Source organism: Eptatretus burgeri, chromosome 13 (genome assembly GCF_056783735.1).
Source record: "Eptatretus burgeri isolate ZD-2024b chromosome 13, Ebu_testis_v1, whole genome shotgun sequence".
NCBI lineage: Eukaryota > Metazoa > Chordata > Myxini > Myxiniformes > Myxinidae > Eptatretus > Eptatretus burgeri.
The window spans coordinates 63,313,177-63,338,023 of record NC_140973.1 but is presented as its reverse complement, the minus strand read 5'-3'; the positions used below and the strand labels follow the sequence as shown (position 1 = coordinate 63,338,023).

Below are 24,847 nucleotides of genomic sequence, written 5' to 3'. Positions count from 1 at the left end.
ATCAACGGGACTTTGAAATTTTTGAAAAATCATAAAAAATTAATTTTTTCGAAAATCAAAAATCGGGCCACGAGCGACTGTGGGCAGTACATTCAGCCATATTGTCAAAAATTTCCAGCCGGATCCTTTGAAAACTGTCGGAGAAGATAGACTTTGAATGAACCCTGGTCGAAAACAATAAAAAAAACGAAGTTCGTTATATCTCAGAGACTATGAGTTAGATAAACATGAAACTGGTATGGTAGGTTCATGGTATGTCTTAGTTATGTGTGAGAAAGAACCGTTGCTATGGACCCCTCCGTTGCCTAGCAACGGCCGAAAAACCTCTAAATGTGGGGGTATTTTCACGAAAAAACAATCTGCAGCAATAACCCTTGAAGCTAGAATCATTAATTTTCTTGTGCTTAATCCACAGGTCATTCCCCACCGAACGGGCCCATCACATCAGGGTCTATTGGGTAGTCGACTACCCATGTCTGCCTACCGGCTTGTCTGTTGGGTAGTCGATCTCGTCGAAAAAAAAAAATTGAAATTTGTTCTCCCTTCTTATCAGTATTTCCGTCGATATGTTTGTCTGTCTGTCTGTCCCTCTGTTCGGTCCAGTGCTCAGTTAATACAATGGCGATTTCGATGAACCTTGGTTGGTAGGTTCATACCATGACCTAGTTGTGTGCAAATGAGAACTGTTGCTATGGACACCACCGTTACCACAGAGCTTCTACCTTCAGTTTTGTTCTGCTGAGAAAAAGATGAGTCTTGGCCTTGAACTAGATTCTTCTTAGTTATTCTGTCAAGAACTGTCTTCATAGTGTACTTCTTGTAACATTCATTAGTCACATGATAACAAAACCCATATCCTTCAACAAGCTTCAGTCTTTTGGAAACATGGTCATTGTGTATGCCGCTGGCTTCCCATATCCTTTTACAGCCATTGCCTGTGCTTGCTGTCTTATCATCGCCTACTTTTTGGCAGATAATACATTTTGTTGCATCATAACAGAGGTCTTCAGATGACTTTACAAGAGTTACAGACTCCATCATTGGCACTTTATCCAACTCTTCACAACCCTGAAAAAAATACGATATTATTAGTACTACATGTTGTACATACTAGGGCAATTGGAGGCACAAACACACACTTAAAGTAAATTGGCCAACTACCTATTTTGAATCAATGCTTGTTTTAATTTTGGCAATTGTATATGACCCCCATCTCCTCAGCGACATAACAGGTAAATACATGTAAACTATTCTGCACATTCTGGATGAGGCACAACCACATACCAGTGTGTGGCTGTGTCCCAGGCCTGGGGCACAATCGCACACTGGTATGTGGTTGTGCCCCATCCATTTACATGTATGGTTGTGCCCCATGTTACATGTGTTCATGTTAATGGGAGTCTGTTTTTGCTTTATTGTTTCGGCAGAAAACATGTGATGATAGTTTCCATTCGATTCTTCCCCAACTTCTGATAATGTATAATTTATCATTTTCTTCATATTCATATGTATCCTAGATATGATTTGACAAGCTGATACATTTAATATATGCATAATAATAGTTGACCTTGAAAACATAGGCCAAGGTCAAGGTATAGGAAACCAAATTCATTCAATTCCTTACCCTTAAAAATGTGATGATTTGACATTTAATTCATATTTCTTTGTGTTCTCCATCAGGTTTTATTATATTTTACAAATTGCCTAGTTAATATCTGAATACTAATAGTTGACCCTGAAAGCATAAGTCAAGGTCTTTGAAACCAAATCCATTCAATTCCTCACCCTTAAAAATGTATGATTTGACATTTAATTTATATTTTTATGTGTTCAAGATCAAATTTTATGACATTAGACAATTTGTCTATTTATAGATAGAATTGGGGGATTCCCTCATTTTGGGGATCAGATAGAATTGGGGGATTCCCCCATTTGCTTTGAAATTTAAATATTTTGATCTAGATTTCACAATTATTCGTTAAAATATTTCATTTTAAGAGATACAATTATTCTTTGATATTTCATTTACAACTTTTGACCATTATATTTACGTAAAATCAAAGGTGATCCATTAAAATCTTACCTTTTGTTTGTAGCATTGTTTTCTCTTCTTTTTCTTGAAAATCCAGTTGCCAAGAGGAAGTGACATCATAGTTTACCTCACTTAGGTATCCCCAAAAATGACATCATAGACTTTCATATCCCTGTAATTTATTTTAAAATGGTCTGAGGGCTGAGGTATGTATTATACACTAATAGGAAATCACATATGGGAATCATTTGCTCACCTGATATTTGACTTTGAGTGAAGGATTCAAGGTCAAATAGACCCTCAACAGTGTTCCCTTTGTAAAAAAAATGTCCTTATCTTTCTAAAAAAAAAATGGTCTGATGGCTCAGTTACATATATGTGTTATGAATAAATGGGGAATAACATATGGAATCGTTTGGTTACATGGTGGTTGGCCTCGAACAGTGGGGTCAAGGTCAAATGGACCCTAACAGCATTGTCATCACAGTATTACCTTTATCGAGGAAACACCCATATCATTCTAAACATGGTGTGATGGCTAGAAATAAAATAAGGAAATCTTTTGGTACTTGACCTTGCCCCGGTATGTGGTTGTGCCCCAAGTTCCCCTACATCTAATTAAGATGAGTGTCTCAATATAGTCTCTGTAGGATTGAAGCATATGCACATCACTGTTTTCGACCATTAATTAAAGCTTCAATGTTAAATCATGTCTACTTTTCATTATTTTGGCAGTCATTTTGAGGAAAATCTTGGGATTACGCTAATTATATCAGCTAAAAAAATACAAAAATGTTACCAATGAATTCCTTGGGGCCAATAACCTATATTTGGTATTAAAAAAATCAACTTTCCATGCCATTTAATGAAGGAGATATCATCATTTGATGAAATACCGCAAAAGTGGCCATTTGGGGGTAGGGGTGACTTTGGTTTACAATGAGCTCTGTGGTCATCACACATAGCCCCATTGTGAGAATATGAAAATTGAATTGCTCAGAGAACTTTATAATGAAACTTTTGGCCAAATTTTTTAGCTCTACTTACAATATTAAGTCATTCAGAAACCATCAAACTTTGAGCTACTTTCAAGTTGAAAGCTATTTTTGACTATTTTTGACTAAAATTACGTAACATATGGTCATTTTCTATAGTGAACCAAGTTTTAAGAGAATAAATCATGCTAAAATGTGATAAGCAATGCATAAGTAATTGAAGTAAATCAAAATTAATAATTTATGGATGCTCAATAATGATTTATTCCATCTAAACCCAATACGGGCATATTGGTTCAATTATGGTTTGCTGGTAGCCAACTGCAAATCCAAGATGGACCCCACAGAGAAAACGTACTTGATCTGGAGGTGTTACCAAAACTTTTTTTGAAGTTCTTGGCATATAGAACAAAAAAAATTGGGGTAACTCTCTAAAAGAGTCATGTACACAAACACTGCCCCCCCACCCCCAGAGCCAGGGGTATTTCTGGCATTAATCTCTTTTCATATTTTAATTTTGTAAATGTTTCTGATGGCTTAGTTTTCGTTGAGGTATGAATTGTGTTGTACTTATCTACAATGTCCTGAATTAAAGATAACCATTGTTGAGAACCGAGTTGAGTGAATTTTTTATATAGTCTCTTTTAAAGTGCGATTAAAACGCTCAATAACAACCGCTTTTCCTTCATTAAAGGTGCTGTATAATGTAATGTTATTTTTAGGAAAATTCATAAATGTTTTGTTGTAGAACTCTGTACCCTCTTCAGTCCACGATTTTTTAGGTTTTCTCTTGCTTTTATTGAATATCTGTTGGAAAGCTAACATAAGGGTATTACCTGTTTTGTTTTTTTAAAGGGACAACCCAAGCATATCTACTCCTCAAATCAATAACGGTTAAAGCATACTTGTACTCCTTATCATTATTGAGTTCAATTGAATCAATGGACCAGATATAATCAACTTCCTTGGAATAAACCTTCCTTCTATGAAACTTTGTGATTATTGGTTTATATAATTCATCAGCTAATTGCTCTTCAATCTTAATGACATCATTAGAGCCTATACGATTTTTTAATTTCCAAGCCCAAGTTTCAATTTAGCATTGATCATCTTCTTCACGATGAACCTATCAACTTTTTCTCTCAAGGTTGGATTTTGTATTTGAGACAAATTATACAACATTTCTCTCTCGGTTTCATGTTTTTCTTACAACGTTGTGCTATTTCCATAATCAATATCATGCCTCATGCACACTTCATCAACCCTATTGATAGGTTTTCTCCACAGTTTAGGATTGTCTGCCTCATCTAATCTTTTATCCAAGTTTGTGCCTGGACCACAGAAAGAATACCCTGGTAGATGTAATTCCCCTGGTATTCCAGTTGTTGTTCCTTCCTGATATTTACTTCCTGATAAAAAAAAAACTTTTGTACATCTCCCCCTCGTTTGTGTTTGGTGATGAATTCACTCTTTTTTGAGCCACACACCGAACATGTACCTTTTTGTATAACCCTATTATTTTTACTTTTAACATACGAGATATTTTTACTCTTGGTTTTCTTTTTACATTTTAGACAATAACTCATTAATTTATGTGAAAAATTCCGACAATGCGAAAACCTTTTTAGTTTCCAACATGCACATTTGAATCTTAATTTTTAAAACATAAATAATCCTTAGAAGTGTCTTCACCCTCTCCTCCATTTATTTAAGAAAAAAAATGTAAAACTTTAATCAAAATCAATTACACCATCATCAATAATATAATCTTTTCCTTCTTTCTCTTCTTTATCTCCACTTTCTCGTTCAAATCTTCTCCCTGAAACCGATGTTAATAGTCTTGACGCATATATTTCTCATAGACTTGCCAATTCTTTGTTTTCCTCCTCGGTGCGTTGAGATTTATTTATTTTCTGTAATACCTTTGATCTTTTTATAATCTCACTGGTTTCCATATTTTTATATTTATTTATTCTCTCTCATTCCTCCCTCTCCCATTCCTCTCTCTTCTCCCTCTAATCCTTCTCTCTCTTCTCCCTCTCCTCCTTCTCTCTCTCTCCTCCTTCTCTCTCTCCTCCTTCTCTCTTGTCTCAGTTTCTTCAACTCCTTGCTCATCCCTTACTATCCTTGAACCACTTTCACCCCATAGAATATCAAAAATATATTCATCTGGATTCTGCGATACTCTTGAATCCATAAATTTTTTTTTTCATCATAGGAAACCAATAAGATTTGTTGATGATTTCTAAAAAGTTTTATATATCATCACCTTTAGAAGTTCATTTTTATTTAATATATTAATGAAATCTCGATTTGTGGGTTTTTAACATCAATATAAGGCCAGTTCTTAATTGAAAAATGTCCATGTGTATGTTCCAATTCATAAGGAATGTAAAATCGAACACCCTTTTCTTGTAGGTATCCTAGAATGCATAAATTATAATTTTCTTGAAGCCTTCTTGCTGTCATTTATGTATCAGAAATATATGACAGATTAATATGATGACACGTAATACTGTTGTGGGCCGGGGTTCGGTGGCGATGAACCACCACTAGGTGGAGCAGTGGAGTCGTCTCCCACCGAACACCCGGAATTTAGGTCGTGACTCTCGGATAAGTCCGAAGGTCATGGGTCCCTTAGCGGACCGTGGTCGCCAATACTTCGACGGCGTGGGGTAGGGTTTATTGCCTAATTTCAATATACCTAAGTACCCACGTCGTCCAACTACCGGGGAAAACCACACCCTCGGCCGACTCTGTCCGGACCGATTTGCAAGTACCGACTCGGATCCGGCATAACCGAGTGGAGTTACCAGAGCCGCGCCGGTCCCAATGACAACTTACCGACCCAAACAGCATTACTAATTCTCAAACCTGCACCATGCTAGGCCAATGAAAGAAAACACGAACAACGAATTGGAACATTTAACAGGGGATTTATTTTACAATAATAATCGGAGAGGGAAGCACACAAAGAGCAGAGTTATCCGAATAAGAAATGTAATGTACAAGGAACGAAAACACTTAACAGCTCTACTTAACAGACTGGGCCCACGGACATACACACACACACCCAAAAAGAAACTGGACCCCGTGGGTCTATTTCGGTCCTCAGCCGGGCCTGGGTACCTGTCTCACTTTGTGTGGTCGATTCGAGCTTGTCCAGTGGGGGACTCGAACCCTCCGCCAACAATGCCACACCAAGCTCCGGGGACCAAGAATGGCACCACGGACGCCAGCCAGCACGGCCGCAGATGAAGCAAATCGCCACTGGACTGTCGACCCTCTGCAGTCGCCACGAAGACACAGGTCTGCCGAAAAACCTGCTCCTCATGACCACTCTGCAGTCGCCACGATCACTCTGCAGAACCTTCGTCGACTATGCCAATCACCCCCAATGTCTGCTCACCACTCGACTTATCTTTCCCCTCCCCCGCGGGTCGAGGGAAACGCTCTGAGGTACTCGCCTCCGGATTGGACGAGGGGTTGTCGGGTGACTCGTGGCCGCCGTTGATTGGACGAGCTCACGGTGGGCGGAGAGAACCTCACCCCTGTCCGTGACACGATGCACGTGGGCGATGGCGTTGTTGTTGTTGTAGTTGGTGATGTAGAGGATGTAGTTGTTGTAGATGTAAAAAAAAAACTAACTAGAAAATAACTCGTAGCGCACACACGAAATTCCCATTAGACAGAAGGAAGGATTCTAACTATAAACACATACTTATCGAAATAACTAAGCTTAGAGACTGCTGTCTGTCTGTGTGCAAATGGCTGCCAGATCTGCAACAATACCACCCCATCTTCCTGTTGTTAAATCAGTTTGTATTCCTCGACTTTGTATAATTATCCAATTTCCTTCCTTCTTTGTCATATAAACTATTGCTTCACCATCATATAATTTCCTATTCCCGAAATCGTGTATTTGTTGTTTGCTAATTGTGCTTCCACATATCTCCTGATTCTAACCAAGAGGATAATATTCTTCTTTACGAGAGTGATAAAAATTATGTAGGTCTTCGAGGTTGAATGAAAAAGACCAATTATATCCTAAGTCACACATATTATACCTCCATTTCTCTATTCTCATATTAACTATTCTTCCTTCTTTGTAAAATTCAATACTAAACAGATAATTGAATCTAATAAGAAAAGGTGTATGGTTTGTTGAACCAGGTGTTGTGGTTGTAAATTCTACTTGTTTAATCAAATGTGCCGTCGTACGGGGTCGCCACAGCGGATCATCTGTATGATCCGCATAGCGATTTGGCACGTTTTATGCCGGATGCCCTTCCTGACGCAACCCTGGTCGTCTCCTCCGACACAGGGATATGGTACACCTATTTTAACCGGGGTATACACCGGCCCAGTATACTGGTACTCATTTCGCCGACCTCGGAAGGATGACAGGCTGAGTCAACCCCCTGGTGTATTAATTCAGTGGCCTAACGGGGCTTGAACTCAGGACCTTTTGGATCCCAAGCCGCTGCCCTAACCACTGCGCCAACACCAGGCATATATATATATATATATATATATATATATATATATATATATATATATATATATATATATATATATATATATATATATATATATATATATATATATATATATATATATATATATATATATATATATACCTATATAGTTGAAAGTGTGTCTGTCTGTGTGTCTGTTTCTCTGTGACCTATGCACGCGAAAAGTACTGGACTGATCCTCAGTGTCCCGATGTAAAATAATTGTACTTCCGACTTCCGGTTTCCGAATTATGACGTCATCACCTGATTGCGTAACGTTAATTTTTCAAGTTCAGCCGATTGACATGGGGCCAACGCCATTTGCAATAGAATGAAAAAACAATGCTACAGTCAATTGAAGACAATGACTTCCGACTTCCCGGTTTCCGAATTATGACGTCATCACCTGATTGCATAACGTTAATTTTTCAAGTTCAGCCAATTGACATGGGACCAACGGAATTTGCTGGAGAATGAGAAATTAATACTACAGTCAATTGAAGACAATGACTTCCGACTTCCCGGTTTCCGAATTATGACTTATGCATTCGACACACTTTTCGTAACGTTAAATCTTATGACGAATTTTAACGTGTGTGGGTCTGTTGCTGCCTACATCTATACCATAGAATGGCAAAAACGTGGTCTTCCACATGTACATAGCCTTTTTTGGTTCAGAGAAAAACTTAGACCCACCCAGATTGACTCAGTCATTCGTGTGGAACTGCCCAACCCAGAAGAGGATCCGTTTTTGTACACTATTGTGAAACGTCATATGATCCATGGTCCATGTGGGGTAATAAATAGCAAGGCACCCTACATGAGAAATGGAAAATGTGGAAAGAGGTTCCCGAGAGAACTCCTCCACGAAACGGTCGGATAAAGATGAGTAGGGTGAATATACTGGTTCTAGCTCACTTTTCCCCATGTAAATGAATGGGGGATTTTCAGCGATTCCCTTTTTTTTGGGGGTTTGGCTTTTTGTGAGGCAATGTTTTATGGTCGGATGCCCTTCCTGGACGCCTCTTACAACACAGGGATATGGTACACCTATTCTAACCGGGGCATACACCGGGACCAGTATACTGGTACTCATTTCGCCGACCTCGGAAGGATGACAGGCTGAGTCAACCCCCTAGTGTTAATTCAGCAGCTGAGCGGGATTCGAACTCGGGACACTGGGATCCCAAGCCGCCACCCTCACCACTAAGCCAACACCAGGCTTTGTATATATATAAAACCAGGCTATCCCAAGGTATATTTATTTGTCTCCCCTTTAACCTGGAGGTTGATCAGCTCACTCATTGAACCTATAAAGATTTGTTCATTCTCAAATTCCTTCAATAGTTTAATTTTCTTTGCACAATAATCCCCATCTAAAATATTGACAAACAAAACATTTGAATCTTTATATTTTTTAAGATACCCCTTTTGTGCCATTACGAAATGATAAACTTCTCTTAATGCTCTTGTTTGACCACCTCCTGAGCCACATATCATTTTGAGATTATAGTAAATTGTTTTTTCATTGTTCAATTGATAACCATCAAAGTTTTCAGTCCATTCAAGGATATTCATTTTTTTCTTTACATCCTCTAACTTACTACTTTTTAAATTGATTCGCTTATTTGTTTTATTTACCTTTGTTTTAGTTATTTTTTCAATAAGACTTATTTGATATTTTTCACATTCATTATGTTTTCCATTTATATACCAAGACTGAGATTTTCTCCACTCTTTAGTTTGATTAATACTTGGTTTAACCATTTATATATTGTGAAAAAACGCAAGTGTAGCCCTTAAAAACCCTAACCCATCTTCCCATCGTTAAAACGCAATCTATTTTATACACTCTATCATACAATATCCATATGGAACACAATCTATTCCATTATCTAAAATAAATCTCTTATCATCAAAGGCTCCAAATGCCTTTTTATTTACTTCTTCACTATATATGTTATGTTTATAACTTCTTATTGTATTCATTTTCCTGTATTCTTCTTTCTTATTCATCAAACAATTATAATAATTTCTAAAAGTTATTGATTTCTTTATTACATATTTCTTTATTCCCTTTAACCTCTTATCAATCTGATCACCATACTTATAAGCATATGCCTTTGCTCTCAATCCAATAAACTCACTCATTACTTTCCACCCAACTCATCCTTAAACTTACCAATAACCTTTTCATTCTTTTTGGAAAATAACTCACTCTTCTTGCTGAAATTACTTGTATCATATACTCCAATATTTTTCTTCATATCTACATAAACATCATCAGTTTTTATATCTAGGATAAAACTATCAGTGTCCATATACAACAATGAAACATTTTCACCATACTCTTTCTTTAAGTCATTATACAAATAATCATACATCAATATGTTTGATAAATCAAGAACTGCTGTTCCAATATAAATTGGTTTATCCATTACAATACTTTCCTTTTTCATATGAATTGCAGAAAAGTTCTCTGAAAAAACCTCTTCTCTATCAAAACTGGGTTTATTTATCAATCTCGAAGCTTCTTTCCAAGATGTTGCGAATCTAATGTTTTGCCTGTTTCTAACATTTTCCATAGTCTTTCCAAATACAGCATTATTCATTAATTTATAAAAGTCCCCTTCAAATTTTACTTTTGTATTTGCTCTCATATCTGTATTGAATTGAATATACTTTTTCACCCAAGGACTTTGTTTAAATTTTAAAACTCCATGAATTTTAGCTACTCTCAATCCTTCTCTCAAAAACTGTTTTAAGCTTCTCTGATGCAAAACATATCCCTCTTTATCATAGAATGTTGTTAATAACTTTTCTGTTGATTTACCTTTAATATTAAAACTTTTATGATAATCACTTAACCATTCTTTCTTTGGGGTTTCTTTCTCACATGCAAAAGGAAGATCTTTATGCTTATTATGAAGATTACTCGGGTACCTCAAATCAACTTCAAAATAATAACCTTCTTCTTCGTCATTCAATTCCTCTTGAGAAGAAATAACAATATTCATCAAAGCCTTTTCATAATCCTTTTCTTCCATCCACTCTAATTTACCATAAGGCAGAGATTGAGACATTGCCCATCCATACAAATTATTAGCATCAAAATACATCAAATAATTACTATCTTTTTCACTATCATAATTTGGAAGATATTTATTATTTGCTTTAGCATATCTTTTTGAACATACTTGTGATATTCCACCTCTCTTGGACTTCTCAATCATCAAAAGCATATCCACATCACTGATTAAATCTATATCTTGTTTTGTCATTTTCAACATTGCACTCCAAGCTAAACCAGGAGCTGTGAAATAGTGGGCAGGATCTAATCCATAACAATTTTTATTATGACAGAGTGATCTAAAAGCTTCAAACACATCAGCTAACAATAAAACATCTGTTTTTAGATATAAATCGTGATATTCTCCAAGGTTCTTTATCTTAAATAATTTCCATATTTCTTGTGCGTGTTTATATTCCTTATCACTTATCTCTTCTTCATAAAGGTTATTATAGAAACTTTCTTTTGATGGAAGTTGTGTTTCTTTAAATCTCATAAATGAATCCATATAATCATAAAGATAAATTCCCTTACTTGTAAGAATTTTCTCTTTACTTTGAATTTCATTCCTTGTTTGAATTTCCTCTCTCGTAAGAATTCCTTCTTTAATCAGAATTTCATCTTTAATCAGAATTTCCTCTTTAGTTAGAATTTCATTCATTGTTCGAATTTTCTTTATGATTAGAATTTCATCTTCAGTTAGAATTTCTTCATTAATTAGAGTTTCCTCTTTACTTTGAATTCTCTCTTTAATCTGAATTTCCTCTTTAGTGAGAATTTCCTCTTTTGGAAAGAATGAATTAAGATTTGGAAAAGAGTCCGTGGAGCTTAGATTTGATGCGAGGTAGGCTAGTGGTGTTCCCATAAACTTGTAAGAATCAAGAAACCGAATACGAGTTATAGGTTTTGTGAATATCATTTTTGTAAATGAAATATACTTTTGACTTGTGTTTGTTATGGCAGAAATATTCCCTGGTGTTTTTGAAAGTTCATTTATAAATAGATGTGTATCATAGTTGGCGCTGTTGTGAAGAAAGACTGGAATAAAAGAAGGTAATTTATAATTAAGATTACAACAGGAATGAGCGGGACCTCTATATTTACCAGTAAGTTGACAATGATCCCTAACTTTTGACTCCTTAATTTCCCCCTCACAAATATGACAGATATTGTTCTTTCAAAATTCTAATTTTTCTTCTTTGGTTAATTTCATTGGTTCATTTGTTTCTTTCATTAATTTAGTGAGTCTTATACAATCCTTTTCTAATCGTTTTACAAACTCTTGTGAAGCTTTTTTTCCACGATATTGTTCAACTTTGTTATACTTTTCTCCAACAGATGATTTGATATAATAACAGAAACCACAAGGAATATGTTTTTGATATTTATTTGTATATGATTCTTTTGGATTAGGAGAAGCAGTATTAATCTTTTTAAGGATACACTCAAAATCAGCGTATATCACAAATGGGTGCATGATAGATTTATTATAATCTTCAAAAGAAATCTTTTCACCAGGTTTAGGCATTGTAATTACAGCTGATTTATGATTACTACAATATTTTGAATGTTGTTCTAATCGTTCTTTTGTATGAAATGAATTAAGACATAGCTTACAAGGATATATTTTGTTTGCTGTTCTGAATACCTGAGAAGAGATTAATCTTGATAAATTATTGATGTATGTGTAATGTGAATTCTTTCCAACACTAAAATATAAAAGATCAATGTGTGTTTCTTCATTTTTATAGTTGTTTGAAATTTTTAATATTTGAACTTTGTTTGTATCCGTTAATCCATATACATTAATAGAAAGATTATTCTTTTTCTCAAATTTAGGAATATCTGTTAGTGGCATTGGGAATTTAAAATCTTTAATGTCCAAGGTATTCTCATATTTCATATATTGTTTTACTCTTTCTGAATTACATTTTGGTGGATGTAAGTGAGCAAGAACAGACCAGAGAAAACATTTATTATCATTGTTCTTAATATTAACAACTGCCTTCTTTAGTTTTATTTCTTTTGGTAATTCAATATAAGAAGAAGCTTTAAGAGGGTTTGATTTTTAGAATGTGTATATCTAAAAAGATGATTTTTTTAATATTGAATCCACTTCCTACCACTGTATTATCAACATCCTCCTCTTGTCTTGATAGTTCTTCATAAACCCCACTATTCAAAAAATCTTGAAATGATGTTATAAAATGAAGATCTGTTCTCATATAAGGAGTTTGTTCTTCATCTTGTCTTTTCATATTCATTTTCACTCCCATATAAAACTTTAAAGTTTTCATTTCTTTTAATGTCTTTTTAATAAATTTTTCAACATCGGGTTTCACTATTTCAATTGATTCAGCTATTGATGATGGACCGGGTTCTCCAAATTGAAAAATCCTTATTTTTATATGCCCTTTAAATGCCCCATCAGTGTTTTCAATATAATAGTCTCCCTTTACTTTAAACTCATTTTTCTTGTGTTTTTGTGATTGAAGATGTTTATTATAACTACTCTTCAAAACATCCTTTGAACAGATATCACAATGTTTTCTTTCCAACTCAAGAGGAGATATTTTATGAAACAGATTAAATGTGTGTTTGTTGGTTCGGAGGTGTTTTCTATAATGTTTATATTCGTGATTACAAACATCGCAGTATGTTGTATTCACCATATTTATATAATAAATCTTTGCTTAAACTAAAATTTTCTTGATGAAAATTTCGTTTGTTTTACAGGTGAATCTGTGCTTAAAACCATTTTATCCTCCAACTTTTTCACTTAATAAATACAATGTTTCAAGACACAAAAGACAAGTTTCAATCAATCTCTTCATTTGTTAAAGATACTGAGAAATATGTCAAGGATGTAAAATTGAACAAAGATAAATATAACAACTATTGGATAAAAACTATTATGGTAAATAATATGAGTTCTTCAATTTCCTTCAGTGGAAGGGCTTTTAGTATACCTGGTAGAACATCAATTAAAGTATCTCTAACAAAAGTTTCTCCTCTCCTTCTAGTAATATATTCAAAACTAGAAAAAGCAATGAAACAAGAAAAAGTATCAAAAAACAAAAACCTTATGGATGAAGCTTTAGAAAGAAAAGATAAGACCATCTGTAATATGCAAGGAGAAATTTGTATTTTTTTCAACAACCCTAAAGATGTAAATCCTGATGAAATAAAGGATGTTAATATATCAGGTGAAATGACATTTCGTTCAATAGTAATTAACGATCATTTTAAAATTACCTTTAATATAAAAAATGTTGTCGTTGAATCTGATAATGAAAAAAAGTATATCGATATCGATGGTAATATACAACTGAAAGTATAGATGAATTTCAGTTTAAGTAAAGTTTTACTTTATAAATATGCTAGACTTTCCTGATTCTCCATATGACAAATTTGAGAATTGTCCTGCGTGTGAAAGACGGGGATTAAACACAGAGTCAAAAGCCTATAAACAATGTATATTCTGTGATTATCTTCTAATTAATGATAATAAAAAATATAAAAAGGAAAATAATTCTTTTAGATTTACACCAAAAATGAATTACTTTACAAGATTGATTAGAGAAATGAATGTAAAGTATGAGAGTGATAACACACCTTTCCTTACAAGGGAAGAAACTGAACGTATAAGAGAAATGTTCAAAGGATTGTTGTTGTATATTATTCATGGATGTAATTTTCAGGGAAATATCAACACAAGATATTGTATAAATAAAATAATGGATTATCTTGAAATTAAACCTGAACTTAGGATAAAATATAGAGTTTCTAAAAAAGCCAATAATAAATTAAATAACCTGTTCTTCAAATATATAAATGAATGATTTTTTACCTATTTGGGAAAATAAGATAAAATTTAACAACCATAAAAATCTCCCAAATTCATTAAGATGTCTCATAGTTGGTTCAAGTGGATGTGGAAAAACCTGCTTACTTTTAAAAATGCTCCTCACTCCCAACTTTTTAGATTATGACAATTTAATAATTTTCACAAAGTCGAGTTTTCAACCAGAGTATCAACTACTCTCACAAGGTTTTAATGCTGGTCTTCAAAAAGAAGATATAATCGGTTTATTTAAACGTCAAAAAACCTAAATGATTATAACATTGAAGATATAATTCAACTATTTTGTGATACACAGAGATGTAAAAAGAAATCAAATCCTATAACTTGTATTCTTAGTGATAATACGGATGATATACCGTCTCCCCAAGATTTGGATAAATCAAAAAAGAACCTCGTTATCTTTGATGATTGTGTTAATGAGAGAAACCAAACGGTAATGGACAGCTACTACACAAGAGGGAGACATTCTTCTTGTAATTGTATTTATCTTAGTCAATCGTACTTTCAACTTCCTCGTCGTTCCATCAGAAACAATGCTAATACTTTTATTTTATTCAAGTTAAATTCAATAGATATCAATAATTTTTGGAGAGATAATTGTTCTACATTATGTAGTAAAAAGAAATTTGAGGATTATATGAAGCACACGACTGAAAAATATAAATATATTGTTGTGAAACAAGATGAGATATTAAGGGATATATTTTTTGTTTTATAAACAATTACATATATAAATGACAACTATTATTATAAATCTTGTGGGTAAATCTGCTTCTGGAAAAAACTTTCATAAATCAAGGTTCTTGTGTAGTACAAATGAGAATATTGTAAATTTACTTAAAAACACCCCGTGATACGCATTGTATCAACAACAACTAGAGCAATAAGACCTGGAGAAGTAAAAGGTGAAGATTATCACTATATTTCAGTGGAGGAACATATGCGATTGAGGAATGAAGGTCAAATGTTTGAGGAGGTTTCTCTTGGTACAACAAAATATTCACATTGTAAGAGTGAGTTAAGGAAACTAAAATCTGGTGGTGTTGGGATATTAGAAACTAATCCAGAAGGAACGAGACAAATTATTAAACATCTGAGTGGAGTGAAGATTTTATCATTCGGTTTTGATGTTGATGAAGAAACTCAACGCAAACGTATGAAAAGCAGAGATGCAAGTATTAGTGAAGAAGAAATTACAACTCGCATTAATGTTAATAAAGAATTTGATGAAATATTTAAAGAAAAGGATTTATTTGAACACATCTACTTGAATGATGAAGAAAAGGAAAATTTCCCTGTTGATCTTTACAATTCATTAAATGATATTTTACAATAAATAAATGGATGTAAAAGAAAGAGCAAGAAGATTTAAGGAACATCAAGAGTTGGTTTCAAAAGTTGTAAAACAACAGGAAGACATAAAGAAGAAACGCAGACAGAAACTAACGGGCGAAGAAGCATTTGAAAGAAAACAAGAGAAATTTTTTAAACCACTTTTAAAAACTTCCCAAGAAAAAATGAAAGATGTTTCCACAGTTCCCACAGTAGAATATACTCCCAGAAAGCTCCAAATGTTAAAAGATTTCAGTCAAATGACGGAGGAAGAATTAGAGCATATTGGAGAATTAGAACATGATGAAGGTTTATTTCAACAACTGGAAGAGATTAATCAACCCCTGATTATATTGTGAATGCTGTTCAAAACAATGAATATTCAGCGGATTCAAAAACCAAAGCAGGACTCATTCCAACAGAACAACCAGCAATATTTCATCTTGTTCAAGAAAAGGTATTGATATTTAATGATGAATTAAGGTTCTTAAGTTCTGCTCAACCTCCTGTTAAACTAACTCCGAGATTAATGTTTCTTCTCACAAAAGATGGAAGACAAGGTTCAACTGTGAAGGATGAATCAAAGTATATTGATAAACCATTGGATATGGAAAATAATGATGATAGAGTATATATTGATTTGCTGAACACTCTAAATTATAAGGTTATTCTTTCTGGTAAAAGTAGGAAGAATGAGAAGGAGAAACACATTATTCAGGCTTTAAGTATCCTTGGTTCAGGTGTTAGTTTTCTTCCAAATGACCCATCGCAATTAGTTAATAGACTGTTATTGTTGTTAGGCAGTCAGAAGGCTGGAAATAACAATTGTTTTAATGAAGCATCAGCCATTTTAGACCAGTTGATGAACATGAAAATAATTAATAAATATCAATATAAAGACATTTTATCTCATATTAAATAAGATGAGAAGCACAATCCTTAGTTTCAATTTCACAACAAGCGACCACACATCTTCATTCCCATACCCACTACAACTTGACACAACAAAAGAATATGAGGCATCTTTATTGTCCATGGAAACTTATAATACCTTATTTAATATAACTGATAAAAATGACAAGTTTAGTTATAATCCCGGAAGTGGATACAAAACGATAACAGTCTCACCCGGAGCATATGAGATTTCTCAAATATCTTCCGAAATTGCTCGTCTTATGAAAGAACAGGGTGATGAACCAAAAAATATTGTTATAAACATTCAAAAACATACTTCAAAATCAACGATTAAAGTTAAAAATAACTACAAGGTTGATTTCACAATTGATAATTCATTTAGAGAGTTATTGGGTTTCTCCTCAAAAAAGATTGAAACTAATGGGACGTTTTACAGTGATAATGTCATTCAAATATCCTCAGGAATAAATTCGGTGTTAATTCACTGTGATTTGATTGATGGTGTTTATAATGATGGAAAAAAAACAAATACAATATTTTCATTCAGTGCATACTCAACCCCAATTGGTTATAAATTCAATATGGAACCCAAAAATTTGGTTTATCTACCTGTGTCAGGAAAAACCATACACAGAGTAAATTTTTAGGATAACCGACTAAGATAATCGTGTGATTTCTTTTAATGGAGAAGTTATATCCATCAGAATTCACCTACGTGAAGTTTTCCAATAAATAAATACGATGGTTATTGTGAGGAAACACGAGTTGGGAAAATATAAAATAATTACAGGGGATGGGATGTTCCTTTCCCCATACTACAAGGGTGAAGGTATGTATCTTGGTAGAGGATACTATAAACCTAAGAGACAAAGGGGTGTTGGACATCAATTTAGAGGAGATGAGATAATTGATACTCTCATGGGTATTGGTTCAACTATTCTTAAACATAAAGATCTAATTGGTTCAACTGCTTCTGCTGTGGGAAATGTAGCAGGTGCTGTAAAGAGTATAAAAGATGCTCAGAAGAAATCTCATAAATTACAAGCAATAAAAGAAATTAAGAAAGGCAAAACTCAGTTGTCCCCCCAAGAACGACAGAAAATAATTCAAATACTTGGATCAGGGTTTCAAAAGTTTTAACATCTTTTTTCCTAAATAAATACAAGTATGGAAGCAATTGATAGTATCTATGATTTGGATGATACTATTATTATCTCAAACTCCACTAAAAAAGAAGATTACTTCAAGGTAAATGCAATAACTGGAACAGACTGGAATACGAATGGTACAAAAAGTTTTGAAATAAATAATCAACAAACCTATTTGAATCTCTCCGAAAGTTTCTTGTTGTGTAAATTTAAATTCACTAAAGCTGGGAATAACACAAACGCTACACTTGTAAATGATTTCTTCTGGAAAATGTTTGATAGTGTGCGTTTGTATATTGGAACACAAGAAGTTGAAGCGGTTGATTATGTCTCTGCTGTATCTGAAATGATAAAATTTACACTCTATACATTCAGTGATAGAATGGGAAAGGGGTCTGTCGAAGGTTTTATTCCTGATATGTCAACGGGAACAAACACAGACCCTGGATATATTCAAAGGAAAGGAGCGTATAATGATGATACAAAAGCAGAAAATAGTTTTACTGTGGCAGTTCCTCTTAAAGGTATATTTGGATTTTGTGATCATGATAAAGTTCTGTATGGTCTTAAAATTAGATTTCAACTACAAAGGAATGATAATGAAAATAGATTGCTTTTTGGTGTTGGTAATGCTTTTGGTGATCAGAATAAATTTGTAATTGAGGAGATGAGTTGGTATATCAGTGAATATACTCCTAATCTTAAAACAGAAGAGATGTTGAATCGAAGACTTAACTCAAAGAAACCACTCAGTGTATCATACCTCAAAAGAAGATGTCAACACGTTAAACTCAATCAAACTACTTACACGTGGAATTTGGGTGTTCTGGAAGGAAAGCCACGATATCTGTGGATCATTTTTAAAAAGCCAGATGGTGATACTGCGACTGATAAGAATAATGCATTGAGTGATAATGCTAAGGTGAAACAACTTCGCGTTTCTCTAGATGGAACATTTTATCCACGAGATAGATTGGAAATTAATTGGGAAAAAAATGATTTTGCTGAAGCATACAAGTCTTACCAAAAGGTGTGTGAAAGTAATGGAAATAAAGAACCTATTTTGGATATGACAGCATTTAAAAGTTTGTATACAATCTATGCGTTTGACCTGAGCGCGCAAAAGGAAACTATAAAGTCTAATCGAGTGGATACTTCCCTATACATTGAAAGAGGAGAGAGTGAAGAAGTTGATACATATTGTTTGCTTTTGGAAGAAACAGAATTGCAGATTAATACAGATAATGGTGTGATGATTAGTCTCACATAATTTTTTGTTAAATAAATGAGTGGCAAAGTACCAACTGGGGTATATGTTAATCAAATCAATCTTCATAAACTATCATCTTGTGTTCAAAATCAAAAGCCTTGTACGATTAACGTTAATACAATTCAGAGAAAAGGAGCAGTAAGAATTGATGTTTTGCTCACAAGAGAACAGGTTAAAATCTTGAATGACACTGGCTCACTTAAAATTAAAATGACAAAACCAATGTTGAAAAAATATTCAATAAGAGAGACGAGTGGAGGATTTCTCCCATTTCTAATTCCTTTATTTGCTGGTTTAAGTGCGGTTGGAGCATTGACGGGTGGTATTTCAACAGCGGTGAAAACTGCCAACGAAAGGAAGGCTCAACTCCAGGCTCAAAAAGAATTGGAAAGACATAACAAAGAGTTGGAGAAACAAATTAGTGGAAGTGGCGTAATTGTAGATTTTGCTGAAAAACTTGAAGGTCTGCCTGATAAAGCGAGATTGTTAGTTGGAGATATGCTTTCTTCTATTGCACAAGCAGGTGTAAAATTAACGAAAAGAGGTAATGGATTATATCTTTCTAATAAATAAATGAGCATTGATGAGTGGTTGGAAAAATTTGGAAAGAATACAACATCAAATTTACAACTTGTCAAATATTGTAAGAAATTAAAAATTCATAATGTGGTTATTTGTATGAGATGAATTAACAAATGTGCCGAAACATACAAAGAATATTATTATGAACTTAGAAGATAATAATGGGAACGGTTCTCATTGGGTTTGTATTTTTAATAGTCAAGACAAATATTATTTTGATAGTTTTGGCCTTCCACCACCTGTTGAAGTTATAAAATTCTTACAGAATGGTGTTTATCAAACATTTCAAGTCCAAGAATTAAATTCCAAGTGTTGTGGTCAATTATGTCTATATGTGTTATTTCAACTCAACAAAAATAAAAAATTTTATGATATTATTTTTAATCTAATATAAATGACTTATGTTGGTAAAGATGGTTCTATCTTTGGTGTATCTCAAGAACTGGATATTGATTTATCAAATTATTACACAAAGGCACAGGCTGAATGACATAAATATAATATAACCAAAAATATTAACATGAAAAATGCTTTTAAATTAAAAAATTATCCAAGCCTGACTGACGCGAATGACTTGGTGAGATTAAGCGATTTATCACAATATATATCCTTAAATAAAACGGCTGTGTATTCCAAAGATACAGAAGTGTTGATATTATCTCCAGGTCATACAGAATTCACAGTTCGAATTAAAATAAATTTTTATAAAGAAGGGCGTATCGTTTGTATGAGAATAGAACAATGGGGGTATGATATGAATGATTTAGGGTATAATTGGTCATTTAAAATTAACCTCGAAGACCTGGAACAATTAAATCAGTCTCGTAAGGAAGAATATTATCCACTTGGTATCGAGAATGAGTTTTGTGGGTCCACGATTAGTAAACAACAAATAAAAGAATTTAATAAGGGTAAATATAATAATGGTTTTGCCCTTGTTTATCTCATGAAAACAGAAAAAACAGGATTATATATAATAAGTAAGGAAATACAAAATGATTTAACTATGGGAAGATGGGGAGGTGTTTCGTGCCATAATATTATTCTAACATATATTTCTAATACATAAATGACAGCAAGAAGGCTTCAAGAAAATTATCATTTCTGTGTCCAAGCATACCTTCAAGAAAAGGGTATTCGGTATTTTAATAAATATGTTCTACAACATAAGAATGAGGTATTTTCAATAAAAGATTGGCATTATGCTGATGTTGATAAACCGACAACTTTAGATTTAATTAGAATGTAAAATAATGAAAAAATTATAAAGTTAAGAAAAGGTAAGGCTCTTTTAGAAATTCAAAAGAAATTTTATTGGTTTCCTGTTGTAAAAAAAAATATTTTCGATGCAGGAATAACAAGAAATCCTGATGAATATATGTATAATATTCTATGGGGTGTAAACGATTCAAGGATAGTAAGGGATGAGGAAGGAGTTGAAGAAGAGAGGGAAGAGGAGGAAAATGAGAAGAGAGAGAAGGAGGAGAGGGAGAAGAAAGAGAAGGAGGAAAGAGAGAAGAGAGAGAAGGAGGAGAGGGAGAAGAAAGAGAAGGAGGAAAAAGAGAAGAGAGAAAGGGAGGAGAGGGAGGAAAGAGCGAGACAAAATAAATATCAAAATATGGAAACCAGTGAGATTCAAAAAGATTGGTGGTATTACAGAAAATAACTCAACCCACCGAGGAGGAAAACAAAGAATTGACAAGTCTATTTGCAATATTTTCTTCAAGACTATTGACATCGTCAAGCTATTCATTTTAATTCAAGTTTTTTCTTAAATAAATGGAGGAGAGAGTGAAGGCATTTCTTAGGATTCTTTATGTTTTAAAAATTAAGATTCAAATGTGCATGTTGGAAACTAAAAAGTTTTTGCACTCTGCAGGACTTTTTCACATAAATAAATGAGTTATTGTCTCAAATGTAAAAAGAAAACTAATACTAAAAATATTTCATATATTAAAAGTAAAAATAACAGGGTTATCCAAAAAGGTATATGTTCGGTGTGTGGTTCAAAAAAAAATCAATTTATCTCCCAACACAAACTCGGAGGAGATATACAAAAGTTTTTATCAGGAAGTAAATTTACAACTACTGGAATACCAGGGGAATTACATCTTCCAGGGTATTCTTTCTGTGGTCCAGGCACAAACTTGGATAAAAGATTAGATGAGGCAGACAATCCTAAATCCTGGAGTAAGCCTATCAATAGAGTTGATGAAGTGTGCATGAGACACGATATTGATTATGGGAATACCACAACGTTGGAAGAAAAGCATGAAGCCGATAGAGAAATGTTGTATAATTTGTCTCTGATACAAAATCCAACCTTGAGAGAAAAAGTTGATCGGTTCATTGTGAAGAAGATGATCAGTGCTAAATTGAAACTTGGACTTGGAAATTCAAAAAACTTGTAAGCTCTAATGATGTCATTAAGATTGAAGAGCAATTAGCTGATGAATTACATAAACCAATATTCACAAAGTTTCAGAGAAGGAAAGTTTATTCCAAGGAAGTAGATTATATCTGGTCTGCTGATTTGATTGAACTCAATAATGATAAGGGGTACAAGTATGCTTTAACCGTTATTGATTTGAGGAGTAGATATGTGTGGGTTGTCCCTTTAAAAAACAAAACAGGTAATACTCTTATGTTAGCTTTTCAACAGATATTTAATAAAAGTAAGAGAAAACCTAAAAAATTGTGGACTGATGAGGGTAGAGAGTTTTATAACAAGACATTTATGAATTTTCTAAAAAATAACAGTATTACATTATACAGTACCTTTAATGAAGGGAAGGCAGTTGTTGTTGAACGTTTTAATCGTACCTTAAAAGAGAGACTATATAAAAAATTCACACAACTCAGTTCACAACAATGGTCATCTTTTATTCAGGATATTGTGGATAAGTATAATGACACGATTCACACGGCAACAAATATGAAACCATCAGAAACATTTACAAAATTAAAATATGAAAAAGAGATTAATGTCAGAAAACCTAAGTTCAAAGTTGGTGATATCGTAAGAATATATAGGTGGAAATCTCATTTTGAAAAAGGTTATACGAAAAGATGGACCAACGAGCTTTTTAAAATTGTTGATGTAATAGATACGGTTCCTTGGACTTATAAGATATATGATTTGGAAGGGGAAGAGATTTTAGGTTCATTTTATTCACAGGAATTACAAAAGACAAAGATAAATTGAAATTTTTTGACTCCGCGCCTTTTTGACTCCACCCACACAAGCCCCACCCACACAAACCCCACACAAACCCCACACAAACCCCACCACACACAAACCCCACACAAGCTCCAATAAATTGAAATTTTTTGACTCCGCCCCTTTTTGACTCCACCCACACAAGCCCCACCCACACAAACCCCACACAAACCCCACACAAACCCCACCACACACAATCCCCACACAAGCTCCAATAAATTGAAATTTTTTGACTCCGCCCCTTTTTGACTCCACCCACACAAGCCCCACCCACACAAACCCCACACAAACCCCACCACACACAAACCCCACACAAGCTCCACACAAGCTCCACACAAGCTCCACACACACACAAGCTCCACCCATATTCACATAATTAGTGATTAGTTAATTAGTTCCCCCACACACAACATGTTTATTTAATTAAAAAATTATCCACCCATCCACACAAGCTCCACTCATCCACCCATCCACCCATCTCTCCACCCATCCATTGATCCACACAAACCTCATCCACATTCGCCCCTCCCACATAAGCTCCACCCACATAAACCCCTGCCCACATAAACCCTGCCCACATCAACCCCTCCCACATAAGTCCTGTCTACACAAGCTCCACACAAAAACTCCACACACATAAACCCTGTCCACATAAACCCCTCCCACACAAGCTCCACCCACATAAACCCCGCCCACACACATCCCGACCACACAAGACCCACCGAAGCCCCGCCCACATAAGCCCCACCCACATAAACCCCTCCCACACAAGCCCCACCCACATAAACCCCGCCCACACACACCCCGCCCACACAAGCCCCACCGAAGCCCCGCCCACACAAGCCCCACCCACACCCCGCCCACACAAGCCCCACCGAAGCCCCGCCCACACAAGCCCCTCCCACACAAGCCCCACCCCCTCATCCCCCTGTGCGCCCCCACCTTTGACCCACCACCTCCCTCATCCCACCCCCACCCTTCCCCACACACACACATGGGGAGGGGAGGGATGGGATGAGGGGGTGATGGGTCATTGGGGGGGCGCACCTACCCTCCCTTCATGTTTTGATCCTCTTCTTGTAATTCAGAATCAAGTAATTGTATACAAAACAAATATAATTTATTAATATTGAAAATATTAAATATTCATTTGCGAGAATGTATAATCTTTCCCAGCAATCTTCTCCAGATGTCTTGTGATTTCGAAACTCAGACACCATATTCTGTTTTGAAACAAAAAGTGGATAATAATTACATGGTAATATGAGTAAGCCTCGTTGACCACTGAATTAACACACCAGGAGGCCGACTCAGCCTGTCATCCTTTCAAGGTCAATAAAATTAATTCCAGTGTACTGACAAAACCGCGTTCAAACTAATGATGCAACCAACATTAGACGACATTCTAAAGAGAGAGTGATATTAACAATAATTCAGAAATATTTACCTCCAGAAAATCATGTGTTGTACAAGATTGCTTCAACAGCTGATGTTGTGCGATAGTGCTGAAAAAAAAAAATAATAAGTCAAGGGTATAGATGAAGAGACAGACAGACAGGGAAAGCAACACACACACACACACACACACACACACACACACACACACACACACACACACACACACACACACACACACACACACACACACACACACACACACACACACACACACACACACACACACACACACACGTGTCTCACCATTGGTTTAATTCATTCGAGATCAGAGACCAGTCATTATAAATCATTGATCTCTTCAATAAGAGCAGAGAGAGGTAGGTAGGAAGACAGACACACACACACACACACACACACACACACACACACACACGTGTCTCACCATTGGTTTAATTCCTTCGAGATGATAGGACGTGATAAGACTTCGTGCCACTCATTGAAAA

The 24,847-nt window shown here is 34.7% G+C and overlaps 1 protein-coding gene across 1 annotated transcript in view; it reads left to right on the top strand.

Moving 5' to 3' along the window:
• The first annotated feature begins 8,079 nt into the window (after window positions 1–8,079).
• The window catches only part of LOC147014640 (uncharacterized), a 55,009-nt gene continuing 38,241 nt past the window's right edge, over window positions 8,080–24,847 (top strand). The window contains exons 1-2 of the mRNA XM_085850609.1: window positions 8,080–8,418; window positions 11,905–11,932. Of these exons, the coding sequence (XP_085706735.1) occupies window positions 8,080–8,418; window positions 11,905–11,932 (367 nt within the window). The remainder of the gene's footprint in view (window positions 8,419–11,904; window positions 11,933–24,847) is intronic.